Here is a 15,089-nt window from a genome sequence, read left to right as displayed (position 1 = left end):
CACTGCTGTCAATCAAATCGTTTATTAAATATTCCCAATTATGAATAAATCCTAAATGAATACCCGAAACTTCACGAAAATAGGTGAGCACATACGACATATGATTCTAAACAAGCATGCAAACTTTAATGGAGATTGGGCAATAAGTGGTGCTATAACAGTTAAAAAGCTTTATAAACCATATATTTCCTATGGTAATTTGCCTGTATTGGCTGTAAATGGTCTTTTCCATCTATGATCTAAGTGGATACATGCTTGCTAAATAAAACAATATCTTTTAATAAGCATTACACATAATGCTTAAAGGCCTTAAATGCTTGAACCCCGACAACTGCTGCTCGCAGCTATATTTATAATTATTATTAGTGTTGAAAATATGTATTAGCAATGTAAATGTTTGTTGTATTGGAATGATTTACAGCTGGATCTTGGGTCTAAGTGATGAATTGCATGTGTAGTGACAGTAGTTAACAAATTCTTTCGCATTGCACGGATTCCACTGAGTATTTGCTCCTTGAGGGCATTTCAAGGTCACAGGTATTGTGAGGTAAACTGATATACCAAGTAATATTTGAAGGCAATCTGTATAGAGAGAGAGAAAGATGAAAGACAGATTGCATAAGATAAAGACTTCAAAAGATAAAGGTTCAAAGGAAAAGTGAGAGTGCTGAAAGGACATGAGTAACTGACATGGATTGCAGGAGCCTATAGCAGGAGTTGGCATGATCCCAATGATAGTTTACTTCTTACAGGTCTTAAACCAGCAACCTTCTTGGTAGCAGCCCTGGCACTATGGGAATACCTCCGTTGATAAGGTCATTCAAAATGAGCTGTGTATTCTGACAAAATACAACATATAAAATGAAGATGATTTACCAGTGCCAAATTTATTTTTGAGGACTATTTTTAAAAACATGAGAAATTACTTTTTCCCATTTCTGTCAACTTTCACATTACATCTTCTGCAGACAGTCAGGTTAACAGCTAGCCGAATAACTGCCATTGAGATCAAATTGTCCTACTGTTCAAAAACGGCTCCATCTAGAGGTTATTAGAAACACTTTATTGCAAGATCACATTCCACTCACATTGCTTCTGGCTGTTTGTTTAGTCTTTCATTATGAGATTAGACTCAGCAGAACCCAGCGACCACCCACATCTGTTTGCTCTGAAAAAATGGGATCTTTTTGGAAACTTCCAGGAATCTGGGTGCACCAGTCCTAAAAACATGTTAATATAGCCTAAGCCTACTACGGAAAAATGAATCATTGGAACTGAAAATTTGCCAGGTTTGTGCATCACATTTTATTTTTAATTTTTATTTATTCCTCTTTTTAAAGTAGACTATATCAAGTGCAAGAATAAAAATTACACTTTTGGGAGCAATTTCTATAAAATAACGTACTTAATTCTGATCAGAAAGAAATTATAATTCTGTCCTTTCTGCACAGTCGACATGGACTTTTATTTGGACTAATTATTTTGAACGAGTTTTTAATGAGATGGGCCTACAATCAGGGGCTCTGCTAAGGGACGATTCTAAGGGCCCACGCACTTTTGGGGCCCCCAGAGATCAATTTTATTAATGGCATGGGTGCGGTAGAGGGCCTAACCTCATAGTCTTTCATAGGGCCCCTATAAATTTCTAGCGGTGCCCCTGCCTACAATTGCGATGGAAATGGGAGGAAAACACTACAAGCCACTAAAAAGACTAAAAAGCTATTCAAATTAAACTTAATTCTTTCTTTCTGCAATGCATATCGAAAAATGTTATGATTCACGATACGAGAAAAGATGTGTTATTTTTTTTCTAACCAACATGTTTTCATCTGTGTCCACACTCCACAGGTTGCAGGTCAGTGTCAGAAATAGAGCGTTCATTGAGCGCCCTCTGCTGGTTCTGTTCAGACAGTGCATGCTGTAAAATTAAAAATTAAATGCTGCCAACAGAGGTCGCTGCATAACTGAACTTATATAAAAAAAATTTGCCTTGGAGACCTGAAACTGCAGTATATGTGGTTCTAACCGCAAATAGATTTAGTTTTGTGTTTTAGCCCCTGGCCTTGTTTTATTTGCATAATTTGCTGATGGATAATATTAGGGGAAGTGAAAATGATTGATCTGTGAAAATGAAGGTGTATAGAAATCTTTTTGTCAGCGATAGATGAAATTACAGTTTTTCTCAGTCGCTTTGGTGCATTTCTCACATCACTATTTACATTTGCACAACAGTTAGTTCAACCTCCACAACATTTAGTCATTTGTGCACATCATAGTAGCAGTTTCTCATTCCTTCCAACAAATTGCAAATGCTTTTGGACATGCATCAATTGCTTTCATACAACTCTCTGCTGTTTTATAACATTATCATTTGCTTATGTCATGTCAGTCAAAATTAACTATACTTGTGAATGCTGAATAGTCACTCCATATAAAACTAATAGTCCTCATTTCATTGCTTGAGTCGTTACATACAAAAATGTTGAACTAGTTGTCAAAATCTGTCAAGCAAATTTTACACATTTTTTTAAAGATTTTTTTTTCCTGAAAATGTCTCCTAAATTGAACAATTTCTCTCAGGTGAATCTCAGCTTTCAATGATGAGGAACGTCTGGATGTGCATGAGTGATTACAGTACTATGTATATCGTATGTTCCAATATGTACTGCAATATTGTTTACAGTTGTGCACAGCTCTACGCAAAGGGAGTTTATGTTTGTTGTAAATAAGGGTGTATTTTTTCTTTTGCACAATACTGTGAACAAATTAGAACTGCAAAGAGCATATGCAGTAAAAATGTGAAAGATACATATTCAGTGTCTTGTACTCAGTTACCTCACTGAATAATGTGTAACTTTACTGTATTTTTCAAATGGCTGTGCAAATAGTATATAGTGCTGTCTTGAGCATTTTTTAGATCTGACTTTTTTGCATTGGAAAACATTTACAGAGTAAACTGTCATAATGAAAACATGACAAAGCCATTTGACTATCTTGTTCATAAACAATGGTGTCAGGACTTTTCATCTTGATGACACTGACACTTTCATTGACGTGAATACTTGCTTTTGAGGAATGAGCTATCCATTTTGAGCAAGTGACATGCTTTTGCAGGTTATCAACTAGGTTTTGCAGTTTGTACTAATTGTTTTGAGAACTGCATTAACTGTTGTGCAAATGTAAATAGTGATTTGAGAAATGCACCAAAGCGACTGAGAAAAACTGTAGTATTCACAAGCTAGAACTGCCATAACATATTTATTATTATTCTTGATGGATTTTGTTCTCCCTTGTCTGTTGTCTCACTATCATAAGTGCTCAATATATTATATGGTCTATGTGTATTACAGACACAATTTGACTATGGTCATATTAGTATTTCTTTATCAGTTTTAAACACACTCACATAGATAGATAGATAGATAGATAGATAGATAGATAGATAGATAGATAGATAGAGTACATACTATAGATAGATAGAAAGTATACATACTACAGATAGATTGCGTACATATAGATAGATAGATAGATAGATAGATAGATACTGTAGATACTGTAGATAGATAGATAGATAGATAGATAGCATAGCATAGATAAATAGATAGCATATATATAGCGTACATAGCCTACTATAGATAGATGGATAGATAGATAGATAGATAGATAGATAGATAGATAGATAGATAGATAGATAGATAGATAGATAGATATACATTTTAGCAAAGAACACATTAACATTCTTGAAGTCATTTTACGTTTACATTTATTTTTAAAAGCATAGAATGTAGAAAACCATGACTTTGACAGGGTGTAAACATTAGCACCTTTGTACAAAAAGTCTGTTCAGACAATAAATTAAGAAGTTCAGTTCAATCTTCCATTGCGTTCATCCATCAAACGTTCAGTGTTATCCTCCCATCAGCATGTCATTATGCTTTGGCGCATTAGAGTAACCACAAAGCAGCAGGTGTGCTGTCAGTCCTGCGCAAATTCTCTCCGTGTGACTGTAAGTGTGTCTGTGCAAACAACCAGTCCAGTGGATCTTTAGTGCCACAGTCCGTCTGGCTGCTGAACCTCAGCGTGACCTCATCCAGGCCGAGGGAAACGCGGCGGGGTTGCAGAGCCCGGGAAGAGCCCGCGTGCTTCCCCACGGGTTTACGCCTCTGAGTCCTGGATATCCTCAAAGGGCCGCAAGCAGGCATGGCCAGTTCTTTAATGGAGTTCACGTATTCATCCAGGGTCTGCGAGAGGTCCTCGTGCGACTCCGTTATTGTCGGTAGAGGAGCCACAGACAGGAGTAATCTTCTGGGTTTCATCCTGGAGAGAGATGAGCAACAGTTAGTTATTTATGCAGTCTGCATTTGTAATGAGATTTGACAGTCAAGAAATGTTTAGTCGAATTTTTAATGAACATAAATCATTCAGTTGATCAGATATCTCAAATTTACCTGTAGGACAAGGTTCTAGCATCAGAGTGGTGATTGTTGTGGAGAGGTTGTGTCTGTGTTTGGTTTGTTCTGGTTTAGAGGCAGCTCAACTCCTTTTATACAGCCACGGCAGTTAAGGACCATAAGCCAAGGCCAATGGTGCTAAATTTAGCTAAGCTCTGACCTTGCATGACTGACAGGAAGTGTGTGTGTGCTGAGCGGAGAGTAGAGAGGAAGCTGACCGCAGCTGCCCTGAATGTTTACATTGCAGTAACAATGAGACGCTGGGAGCACTCGGCCCTCCACCTACATGACACTTGACTACGCTCACTCACAATTACAGCAGCTGCCAACGCCATTACAGATTATTATTTTGGTCGAGGGTTTTTGTTGAAGAGCAAGTCCTCAGAGGTCCAGTGGGGAAAAGTCTGGTGGGCCTCAGCTCTGACCTCTGTCTTGCTTTGTGACTGCGTTGAATGATTAAAGTTAAAGAGTCAAAGAATCACAATAATCTTCTGTCGAGGTTGGACTGAACAATTGAGAATTAAATTATTGTTCTCTGTGAATTCTGAAAGTAAATATAGCCTAGGATTGAAATTAGTTGTTGGCATATAAATTCTTTCAGCTATACAATTATGTAAATATCACCATAAAGGAATTTTGTTTTAACACTGTGGTTTTGTGGTTCGCTGAATTGAAGTTTGACTAAGGTTTTTTTAGTAATAATATCAGAGATATGAATTATAATGTTCACATAAAAATTATGTTTTCTCACCTCAGATTCACCCTTAAGCTAAAAGCAAAGATATAGCATACAGTAGAGCTAATAAAGGTGCTCATTAAATTAGGTTCAACATTTTAAACGTACATAAATAGAAGGCTGTGACACTGTTACATCCGTCTATTACAACCAGCTATTTTAAGGAGCTGTCCTTAATCTTGCAGTTTAATCTCTGTGGTATATTTAGCTCTGTCACATGTAGTAGTCAGACGATATTGTTTTTTCTATCTGAACGGAAGAGACTTATCTACTTTGTTGACTTAGTAATTTGTTGATAGTATTAAGACTGTGCTTAAGTGGCACGTTTCTGCCTGAAAAGAACTGCATGAAGTCTATCTATCTATCTATCTAATAATTTTCTAATAAGAAGAGGTCAATTTTCCTAAGCCAGATATTACTTCCCAATCTGAAAAGCTCACAACCTCATGATGATGCCATATTGTACACTACCGTTCAAAGGAGAGTGATTTTATTAATTGAGGATGCATTAATTGAAAGTTAATTTATAATGTGTATAAAGACAGTTATATTGTTGCAAAAGATGCAAAAGAAAGTCAATGCTGTTCTTTTGTACTTCATTTTCATGAAAGAATCATATATCATATCATAATCATATATCAAAGAAAAATATATCATGGTTTCCAAAAAAATATTAAGCAGCACAACAATTTTCAACTGTTAATAATAATAATATTAATTGTTTCTTGAGCATTCTGCTTTCTGAAGGATCATGTGACACTGAAGATTGAAATGACTCCTGAAAATTCAGCTTTGTTTGATAACAGTATATTCAAATAGAAAAAAGTTATTTTAAATTGTAATAATATTTTACAATAAAATGTGTATTATAGCATTGTGACATTTTCCATTCAACACTGAACTAATAGTTAATTTTGCTGAATTGTAAGCACATCATTGTTCAGAATCACACTCGAAAATAATACATCTAGTACGTGTGCTGTATTGTACTCCTCCCAAGGTGTCTTTCCATAACCTCACCGTCTCCAATTGAATTTCTGCGGTTTGCAACTGCCTCTTCAGCACGTACACTTGAAACCGAGCTGAGACATGAGCCAGCAGGATTTCCTCCGTCTGACAAAAGAGTTAATGATGATTATTATTATTATTTCTTGCAGGAAGAGGGCGAGCTGATCGTGGAGGGTTTACTCAACATCTCCTGGGGCCTGAAGAGGCCAATCAGACTCCAAATGCATGATGACAACGAGCGCTTTCGCTATGCCTGCACGGGTGCGTGGAGGTCGGAGAGCTCAGAGTCCAGCAGGTGGGTGGAACACCACACCCAGATGTCTCCTTTCTTTCATTAGGTCGTAACTCCATCTGTTTCTTTCATTAATTCAATCATAGACGTCTCAATCCAAAGGCCAGTTATGGGTGTAAAGCTTTTTTATAGGTTAAATTGGCTGCTCCTTTATCTTTCTCTGTCAGCTTAGAATGAATCATAGATAATGCTTTGTACTTTTCCTAAAATCCAATAAATACTTTTCTTTGAGATTTAATGCACTTTCTATCATAGCTGTAATACTGTCATCTGTGTTGATGACCCGTGGTCATTCTGGCACTAGTGAAACGACAGAGGAACTAGCTAGTCAGAGTCTTGGGCTCACGTGCAGCACTCATCTGTATCATGGAAATTTTAATCAGCTCATAACTATCATATTCAAAGCTGTGGTGACCTTGATTCGATGCTGGAACCAAAATTAGCATGTGAACATAAGAAGATTGTCATCGTGATCACATTAGTCAAATCAGTTGTAATATTACATAGGCCTATCTACCACAGAAAAATCAATCAGAATAATCTTTTTTTGTCCAATTAAATAGTTATTTAATACAAAATTCCTTATGTAAAGTGAAAATACATAAGTTTTGTGCAGTTAATTATTGACACTTTTCTTGAATATTATACAAAAAGACAAAACACTTCTATAGAGAAAACTATTAGATATGTAAATTGTGCAATATAAAGTAAAATTAACATGAAATGTAGCTTAACATCAAATGTTAATGTAAAATCAATAGTGTTTAATGCTGGAAAATAAAATCACACAAATAAGGGGTTTAAAGTTTATTCCAAATATTGGGAACTTCATTTAAATAAATAGAAATCATTGTATAGTCTTGCTACAACAACTGCTGAAAAATAACTTGAAATTTGACCATGAAAAGAATTTAAAGCTTATAGTTCATCATGATTTCGTTCAATTAGACATTTTTGTTGTTTACAGGAATGAAAATGGTGAACAGAGTTTTTCATACCAGTTTTCTTCAGAGTCCAACAACAACAAAATCAGTGGTACACCTGTACCCAGTGAGTATGAAAAAGATCCAGATCTCTCCACACAAAAGTAGGAACATTTTAATTTTGAAGGTTGTTATATATTATAACTCTTAACTGAACTAATCTAATCTCTGAATGCCTCATCTTAATACTAATATGTCTCTGATTGCTGTTCTGATTCAGGTGTGGATGTTGCTGAGGAGGACATTCCTCAACTGCTGAGAACCAGAAGTGATGCGAGCTTTGTGAATATCCAAAGAAGATCTAAAATCCACAACTCTGCCGATTCACAGAGAATAAAAAGAAACCGCTTCTCCATCAATGGCCATTTCTACAACCACAAAGTAAGCTTACTTTATTATTCTAGATAAGCACAGTTAAACTTGAACTGTGATTATCTATAAAGCTTTCACTTCGAGAACACCAGGGCAGCCTTTCAGGCAGAAGGCAGAGATGAGTTGGAAGTATTCCATGCTCCAAGCTCAGGACAATAGTACAATAGTGCTCACTGAAAGATAACATGCCTTGTGCCTGGCAAGGGGCCTGGTGCTCTCATAAAGTGCCACAGCAGCAACTGTTAAGGGAAGTGTCCGTCGTCTAAGTGTTTATGCTGTACATCAGTGTTGTGAGATGGATGCAGGTGTTGAGAGGCAGTGTTTTCCTGTGCAGGCCTTCCCTTTGGCTGCACCATGTGCTTTTATTATCTGTTGTCATCTGCCTCTCTAATAAATGGTCCTCGAAGGTCATATAAGTTGGCCTGGTCCCTTTGCAGGTGTGGAGATGTATACACACACACACACACACACACACACACACACACACACACACACACACACACACACACACACACACACACACCTATACTGTATATATTATATATACAATAAAAATTAAGTGATACTTTTAAATATGAAACTAAACTCGCCAGTAAGTGGCGGCAAGTCACTGTCTTAATGAGTAAATCATTGAATCATTGACTCTCCCGATTCATTCAAAGCAGATTCATTCACTACAGACACACAACAGTTCTGCTGTGGCTTTCATTGGAACTATTATTTTGTTGCAAAATAGAGCAAACAATATTGACAATACTGTTTAAAATGTATGTCACTTAATAGTACCTTTTTGTTCTTTGAACTGTTGTATAAAATCAATGTAACATCTGTAATTCTGTGGATATTCGGGAAAAATTGCATTCTTGCTCGTATAATATATGATCAACATTAAAACACGAAGAACTCACTTAGGGTATGTTTCTGTATTGAAGGGAGTTTAAGTCTTAGATAAAACTCAGCGTTTTGTTTCGCGTACCCCCTCTGTCACCTCAGGGGTATGCGTACGTACCCCAGTTTGGGAACCACTGCCTCATGCTAATTAAAGGGCACAGCCTACAAACACCTCATTTTGGCTTTGCAACTATTTTAACTTTAAATTCATATGGTGCATGACCATGTGAACAGAATGTTGTTGTTTTTACACCATTAATGTACACTATCAATTATTTTAGCTTTATTGTGAATAAAAGTATCTGCTAAAACATGAAACAGAAGTGCAGTTGTCTTATGGCATATATCAATTTATCACCACAGACTATATTACCTTTCATAACTTACTGTACTGTATAGTATAGTACATTTTATTTTATTAATCTTTATTGTAGCTCATTTTATTGTAGCCTGTTTTTTCAAACCTTATTTGCCAAATTTGACAGTAATCTTGTACCACATAATTTATGAACAATTGAATATTCTATTAATTATTGCTGAACTTGATCTCCTTTCTTTACAGACATCAGTTTTTACTCCATCATATGGATCAGTGACTAATGTACGAGTGAACAGCACTTTAACAACACAGCAAGTTCTTAACTTGCTTCTTAATAAGTTTCGGGTAAGTTTTCACTAATTCAGCTGAATTTGAAGATCTTTACTACTCTTTTACCTCTCCGTTCTATACTTCTGTACAGGTTGAAAGTAAGGCAGATGAGTTTGACCTCTACCTAGTTCATGCATCAGGGGGTAAGGCTTGTCATTCTTAAGTTTACAGTGTTTAGTTTCTGCAAGCATCCACAATGTGCAGATTATATGATTTTTTCCCCCATCTTTTGCACCCAGAGAGAACAAAACTGAAGGACACAGAATACCCTTTGGTATTTCGCCTGCTGCATGGTCCATGTGAAAAAATCGCCAGACTATTTATTATGGAAAAGGACCTTGGTGAAGAGATTACACATGATGTGAGTATTTTGTACATTTCAAAGTTCACAATAGGTCATTCAGAACGTGATTCCCCTGGCAAACTTACATTCTGTTGTTCAAATTTAGATACAGTAAACAATAATGTCACTTCCAGATATCAAGTCTAATTTTAGGATCCTTCAAGTGGAATAACAATGGTACAGATATTTCTATTGCATATTTATACACTACTGTTCAAAAATTTAAGGTCAGTATGTTTTTATTTTATTTTATTAATCAATACATTTATACAGCAAAGATTCATTAAATTGATTTACTTCACTTGACAGCAAAGACACAATTGTACAAAAGATTTTATTTAAAATAAATGCTGTTCTTCTAAACTTTCTATTCATCAAAGAATCCTTTCTTTTTTTTTATCACGGTTTCCACAAAAATATGAATCAGTACAACACTGATAATAAGAATTATTATTATTATTATTTTATTTTTAGCATAATAGAATGATTTCTGAAGGATCATGTGACACTGAAGACTGGAATAATGGCTGCTGAAAATTCAGCTTTGTCTCCAATCACAGAATAAATTACATTTTAAAATATATTCAAATAGAACACAGCTATTTTAAATTGTAATAGTATTTCACAACATTGCTGTTTTTAATGTATTTTTGATAAAACATTTTTTGATAAATGCAGGATAAGAAACTTCTTTCAAAAGCATAAACAAATCTTACCAACCCCAAACTTTTGAACAGTAGTGTATGTGTGATTACTGTGCGGTTTTTGTTTATATTCAGAACATTCATTGCTTATATTTCAGTGGTTAATGCACTAATGCATTGTCTTTCAGGTTGCACAGTATATTAAGTTTGAAATGCCTGTTTTGGACAGTTTCATCAAGAAATTGAAAGAGGAGGAAGAGAGAGAGATTTTAAAACTGACAAGAAAGTAAGCAAGCACAACATTCTTTGTTCCCTCAACAACACAACAATTTATTCATTTTTATCTTTGTTGTACTTTTGTTTTTTTACAGATACAGTGCACTGAGGTCAATGATATTACAGAAATTGGATGGAATCTCTGACAGTGCAAATTATGTGTGAGAAAATGTGCTGATGGTTTAAAACACAGGCATCTTCTCTATTGTACAGTCAACAGCAGTGAGCCACAGATAGTTTTAGGTTTTTCATTTTTGGTGAAGACATCAGCACAATAACTAGTATATGAAACGTATAATCTACTGGTATCTAGTAATTAACAGCTGAAAGTAATTTTACCCATAATTCTCAGGTGTCACAAAAGACATAGAATGTTATTTTATGATGCACTTATGCTCCACGATTTTAAAAGACATTTTATGTTACATAACATATACACGCCTGACATGTTTGTACAGTAATAATGTTACCTTTTATACATTTTAAAATAAAACTAATATATAAGGAATTGTTCACTTGGTCTCATGTATCATCTCTGTTTTGCTAACATACAGTGTCATGTTAGTTTTGTACTCACCTATTAAAAGTCAATTTGCCATTATCATTATATTTCAAATTAATGCTCTATTACAATACAATCCCATGGTGTTTCATTTGATTACCTCACATCATTGTTTTATTGCTTGAGAAAAATGTTGTGTTGTTTCCCTCACGTTCACAATGAGCGTTTCTTAATGTTCTTTGAGTGACCCTTGTACTGAGCCAGTTCCCACAAGCTATAAAAAGCTTATGCTATTGAGACTAACACATGAAGTCAGTGGCTTCTGGCTGGAGTGCCCATGTTACACAGTGGGAGGCATCCTGGGAACAAGGAACATTGCAAATCTTACCATTGTTTCAATGTTAATTGCTAGTGCAAAAGTGATAATGAGCCAACATTACTTCATAACGTTGATTCAATGACATTATCATTGATTCCCTTTCGAATGGGAACTCGCGCTGTGTCCCCTAGAGGGTGCTATGGGGAATGCCTCCAACATGACCAGTGCCTGAAGCATAAGTCTTAAAATGACAATGAACTTGGCAGGTAGCAGCCTGTGATGTCACTACTGGTGCGATCTTGAGTATAAAAGGGCACCTGTGAAATACGTCGTCCTCTTTCTTATCTTCGGGAGACTGTCTGTTTGAGCATGAACTTTAGGAAAGTGTGTTTATTCGTGTCAGTGTACCCTGACACCTGATGACAAACATAAAATGTGCGTTACGTGCCTGGGCGAGGAGCATGCACGTTCAGTCCTTGAGGGGGTTGTATTCATGCATTGTGAGTGCTTTCCCAAGAGGAAGCTTTGCTCTAATTTGTCCCTTTTTTTGAGGGAATCGGGACAGCCATCTGTACCTAGCGGTTCAGGAACCACTGCAGCTGAGGCGAGTAGGAGACTCCCAAAACTTCACACTGAGTTGCAGACATCTTGGGGATAGTCATATTCTGTATGCATCCATCATTCACAGGCAAACTATGCTGATGTGGAGGGGATGCAGGAATATGGTTATGTGTCGATGTGTAACGACTGAGACAAATTAGACACAATTATTTGTTATATCTAACAAATAATCTTTAAAGCTCACTCTGGGATCTATGGTCCCATCCCCCCAACTAGGGCAAGAACCATGACTACCATCAGATAAGATGGTTTTATTACTGTTAAAAATGTGGTCATGTGGTCAAGACAGAGGCCATAGGAAAGACAGAAACAGACCTTAAAACAGACTTTCCTGCATTCATTTATAGACGAACCGATCTATAAATGAAAATGCATCCCAGAACATTGTGTGAATGATTTACTGTCTTGTGTAGTGTCTTTTAACCCTCATGTGGTGTTCATGTCATTTTTGACTGGAGAAGATTTTCTTTTTCCTGAAAATACTAGTTAATGTTATCGCATTGAACTGAAACTTAGTGACTTTGTTCACAGAGACTATAACAACTTGTCCAAATTATTATTATTTTTTTTTTACTTTTTTTGTGTTGTTTTTTTCACCTTGTTACACTTATGGTGTTCCCGGTCAAAAATGACAGGCCTACACAAAATAGCTTATAAATCCCTCGTTATGCTATATTATCCCCAAAAATTGGATTCAATCTTTTTATCAACTTGTTTCCTTTCAATTAGGACTGGTTTTGTATTAAATTTTCAAACAGTTTAATTGTAGGAGTCATTTATCCGAGCTTATGCACCTCAGTTTTTGAGTGAAAAAAGCATTATTTGTTAATAATTTTGGCAATATTGAGAAAAATGCCTACTATCAAATAAATGAGGCCTATGAATAATCAGATGCAAATATAAATATAAAACCAGTCCTAATTGAAAGAGAACAAGTGGACAAAAAGATTGAATCCAATATTGGGTGAAAATATGGTATAATGCGTGATTTATAAGCTATTTTTTATAGGCCGGTCATTTTTGACCGGGAACACCACAAGTGTGACTATGTGCCATATTTTTTACAAAACAAAAGTTTCAAAACAAAATTCCTGGTGAAATATTAGAGTAGACTAGTGTGATCAACAGTAGCCATTTTTTTCATTTTTTTTTTTCATATTTCCAAATTTACTCATAAATTATTTGTTTTTTACTCAAAAAATTAGATGCCTACTCTCAGATAAATGAGGCCCATGATTAATCAGATGCAAACAGAAATATAAAACCAGTCCTAATTGAAAGAGAACAAGTTGACAAAAAGATTGAATCCAAGATTGGGTGAAAATATGGTATAATGAGTGATTTATAAGCTTTTTTTTATGGGCCTGTCATTTTTGACCGGGAACACCACAGGTGTTATAGGGTTTTGAACACCACATGAGGGTTAATTCTATAATTTTTTTGATACTGTGTATCTTATGATAGAACCAACGGTCAATGTAACCTCACCTATACCATGTTTGGTCTCTATAAATTGGTACTTTGAAGATTGAAATGATCGTGTAAATGATATGTCGATAGCTGCGCAACATATTAGTATTACAAGAATCTTTCATGGTTTCTTCATCAGCAATCAATCCAGCTGCACATGCAAATGAGCACGCTTGAAACAAAGATCCATAAATCGCCAGCAGAGGAATTTTCCCACTTGGAAATTCCACCCTTCTCATTGGTCAAGTAAAGGTGGAGAGGTGGGACTTTTCTCAGGCTTTATTAGAGACAAATTTAGTAACCCTCTCTCTTCTTCTTCTGGCTTCTACTGCTGCTTCTTCGGGTTGATGTCTGTGGGGACCCCCACCGGGGCCCATGGGCGCCGGCAGGCCTTGACCACAGCCTTGACCACATAGCTTGACTCTCCCAACAGAGTCAGACTGTAATTTCTTCATTCCAACTCAGAAGAAAACTGCAACTTTACCATCACTGAATGGACAACCATAAACTCTTTCGACTTCCTCCCTTCTCCTGGTTGCTCTGCGTGGCCTCTCCAGCCCAGGGCTGGCAGGCCACAATCTGCACTCCAGCCATGTGAACAAAGTCAAACAAACCATGCAAGTTCATCACAATTTCTTCATTCAATGCAGAAGAAATCGACTGAGACTCATGGAACCATCAAAATCCTTCTTCAGGAACTTCACGAAATGCTTTCACTGCAAAGGCCATGCAAGTATACATTTAATGAGGTGATCTGAAAATAATAAGCTGATGGTTCTTTTCATAGTTAGATGAATCTTTTCCATAGCTTCATTCCCTGTTTACGGTTTCATCCTGTCACTTTCTAGTTTACCAATGTATGTGTGATTGTGCGAATGTGTATATTTTAGATTAGGTGTGTTCGTGATTTAGTTAATAAACTTGTGCACAATACATATTTGGTTCTGATTCTCTGCTTGCAATCAAGTTTAATTTATGATTTTTTTATTTTGACTACCTATTCTGAATAGTACTGTACAGTAAGAAAAACATTTCCCTCACCCCGGAAATGAATATTTCTTAAAATTAATAAACCATTAACAATGAGTGTTCACGGGACAAACAGGTTAATTGATTGTACTATTAATTTTACTACATTAAGTTAATTCTATTAACTGATCTAAATATTCATAACTAATTATGAATTATGAACAAGTAATGATTGATTATTAATATTTATTTTGAGCTAATTTGCTACAGATGCCTCCGATTGAAGAGATGCTGGCCAGCTATATCTCGGTAGGTGAGGTATCTGCATTAAACTCTGCCAACTAAGCCACTGTGTTACATCATGTCTGAATGGCAGAGCATATGAGGCAGCGGGTCACTTGCTGAAGGAACTGGACCAGGGCCAGGGGCTCCCCCCTGAGGCATAGAGGAGCGGCGCCGTACCACAGATTTGTCTCTCTGTGCCACAAAACAGACTGGCGCCACGATTGGTCGATCCATGACGGCCATGGTGGCTACGGAGATACATCTCTTTATAAAACTTT

General features: G+C 36.2%; 1 protein-coding gene across 2 annotated transcripts in view; it reads left to right on the top strand.

Annotated features, from left to right (window-relative positions):
- rassf4a (Ras association domain family member 4a) overlaps positions 1 to 11,158 on the top strand; it is a 29,031-nt gene extending 17,873 nt beyond the window's left edge. For both annotated transcript variants that reach the window (XM_084391136.1, XM_084391137.1), the window contains 8 exons: positions 6,345 to 6,490; positions 7,455 to 7,537; positions 7,691 to 7,851; positions 9,296 to 9,397; positions 9,474 to 9,525; positions 9,622 to 9,743; positions 10,558 to 10,655; positions 10,741 to 11,158. In XM_084391136.1, coding sequence (XP_084247262.1) covers positions 6,345 to 6,490; positions 7,455 to 7,537; positions 7,691 to 7,851; positions 9,296 to 9,397; positions 9,474 to 9,525; positions 9,622 to 9,743; positions 10,558 to 10,655; positions 10,741 to 10,810 — 834 coding nt within the window. In that variant the 3' untranslated portion in view covers positions 10,811 to 11,158. The remainder of the gene's footprint in view (positions 1 to 6,344; positions 6,491 to 7,454; positions 7,538 to 7,690; positions 7,852 to 9,295; positions 9,398 to 9,473; positions 9,526 to 9,621; positions 9,744 to 10,557; positions 10,656 to 10,740) is intronic.
- The last annotated feature ends 3,931 nt before the right edge of the window (positions 11,159 to 15,089 follow it).

Source organism: Rutilus rutilus (genome assembly GCF_951802725.1).
Source record: "Rutilus rutilus genome assembly, chromosome: 20".
NCBI classification, from domain to species: domain Eukaryota; kingdom Metazoa; phylum Chordata; class Actinopteri; order Cypriniformes; family Leuciscidae; genus Rutilus; species Rutilus rutilus.
The sequence above is the reverse complement of the archived record's forward strand: the minus strand, read 5'-3'. Positions and strand labels throughout refer to the sequence as shown.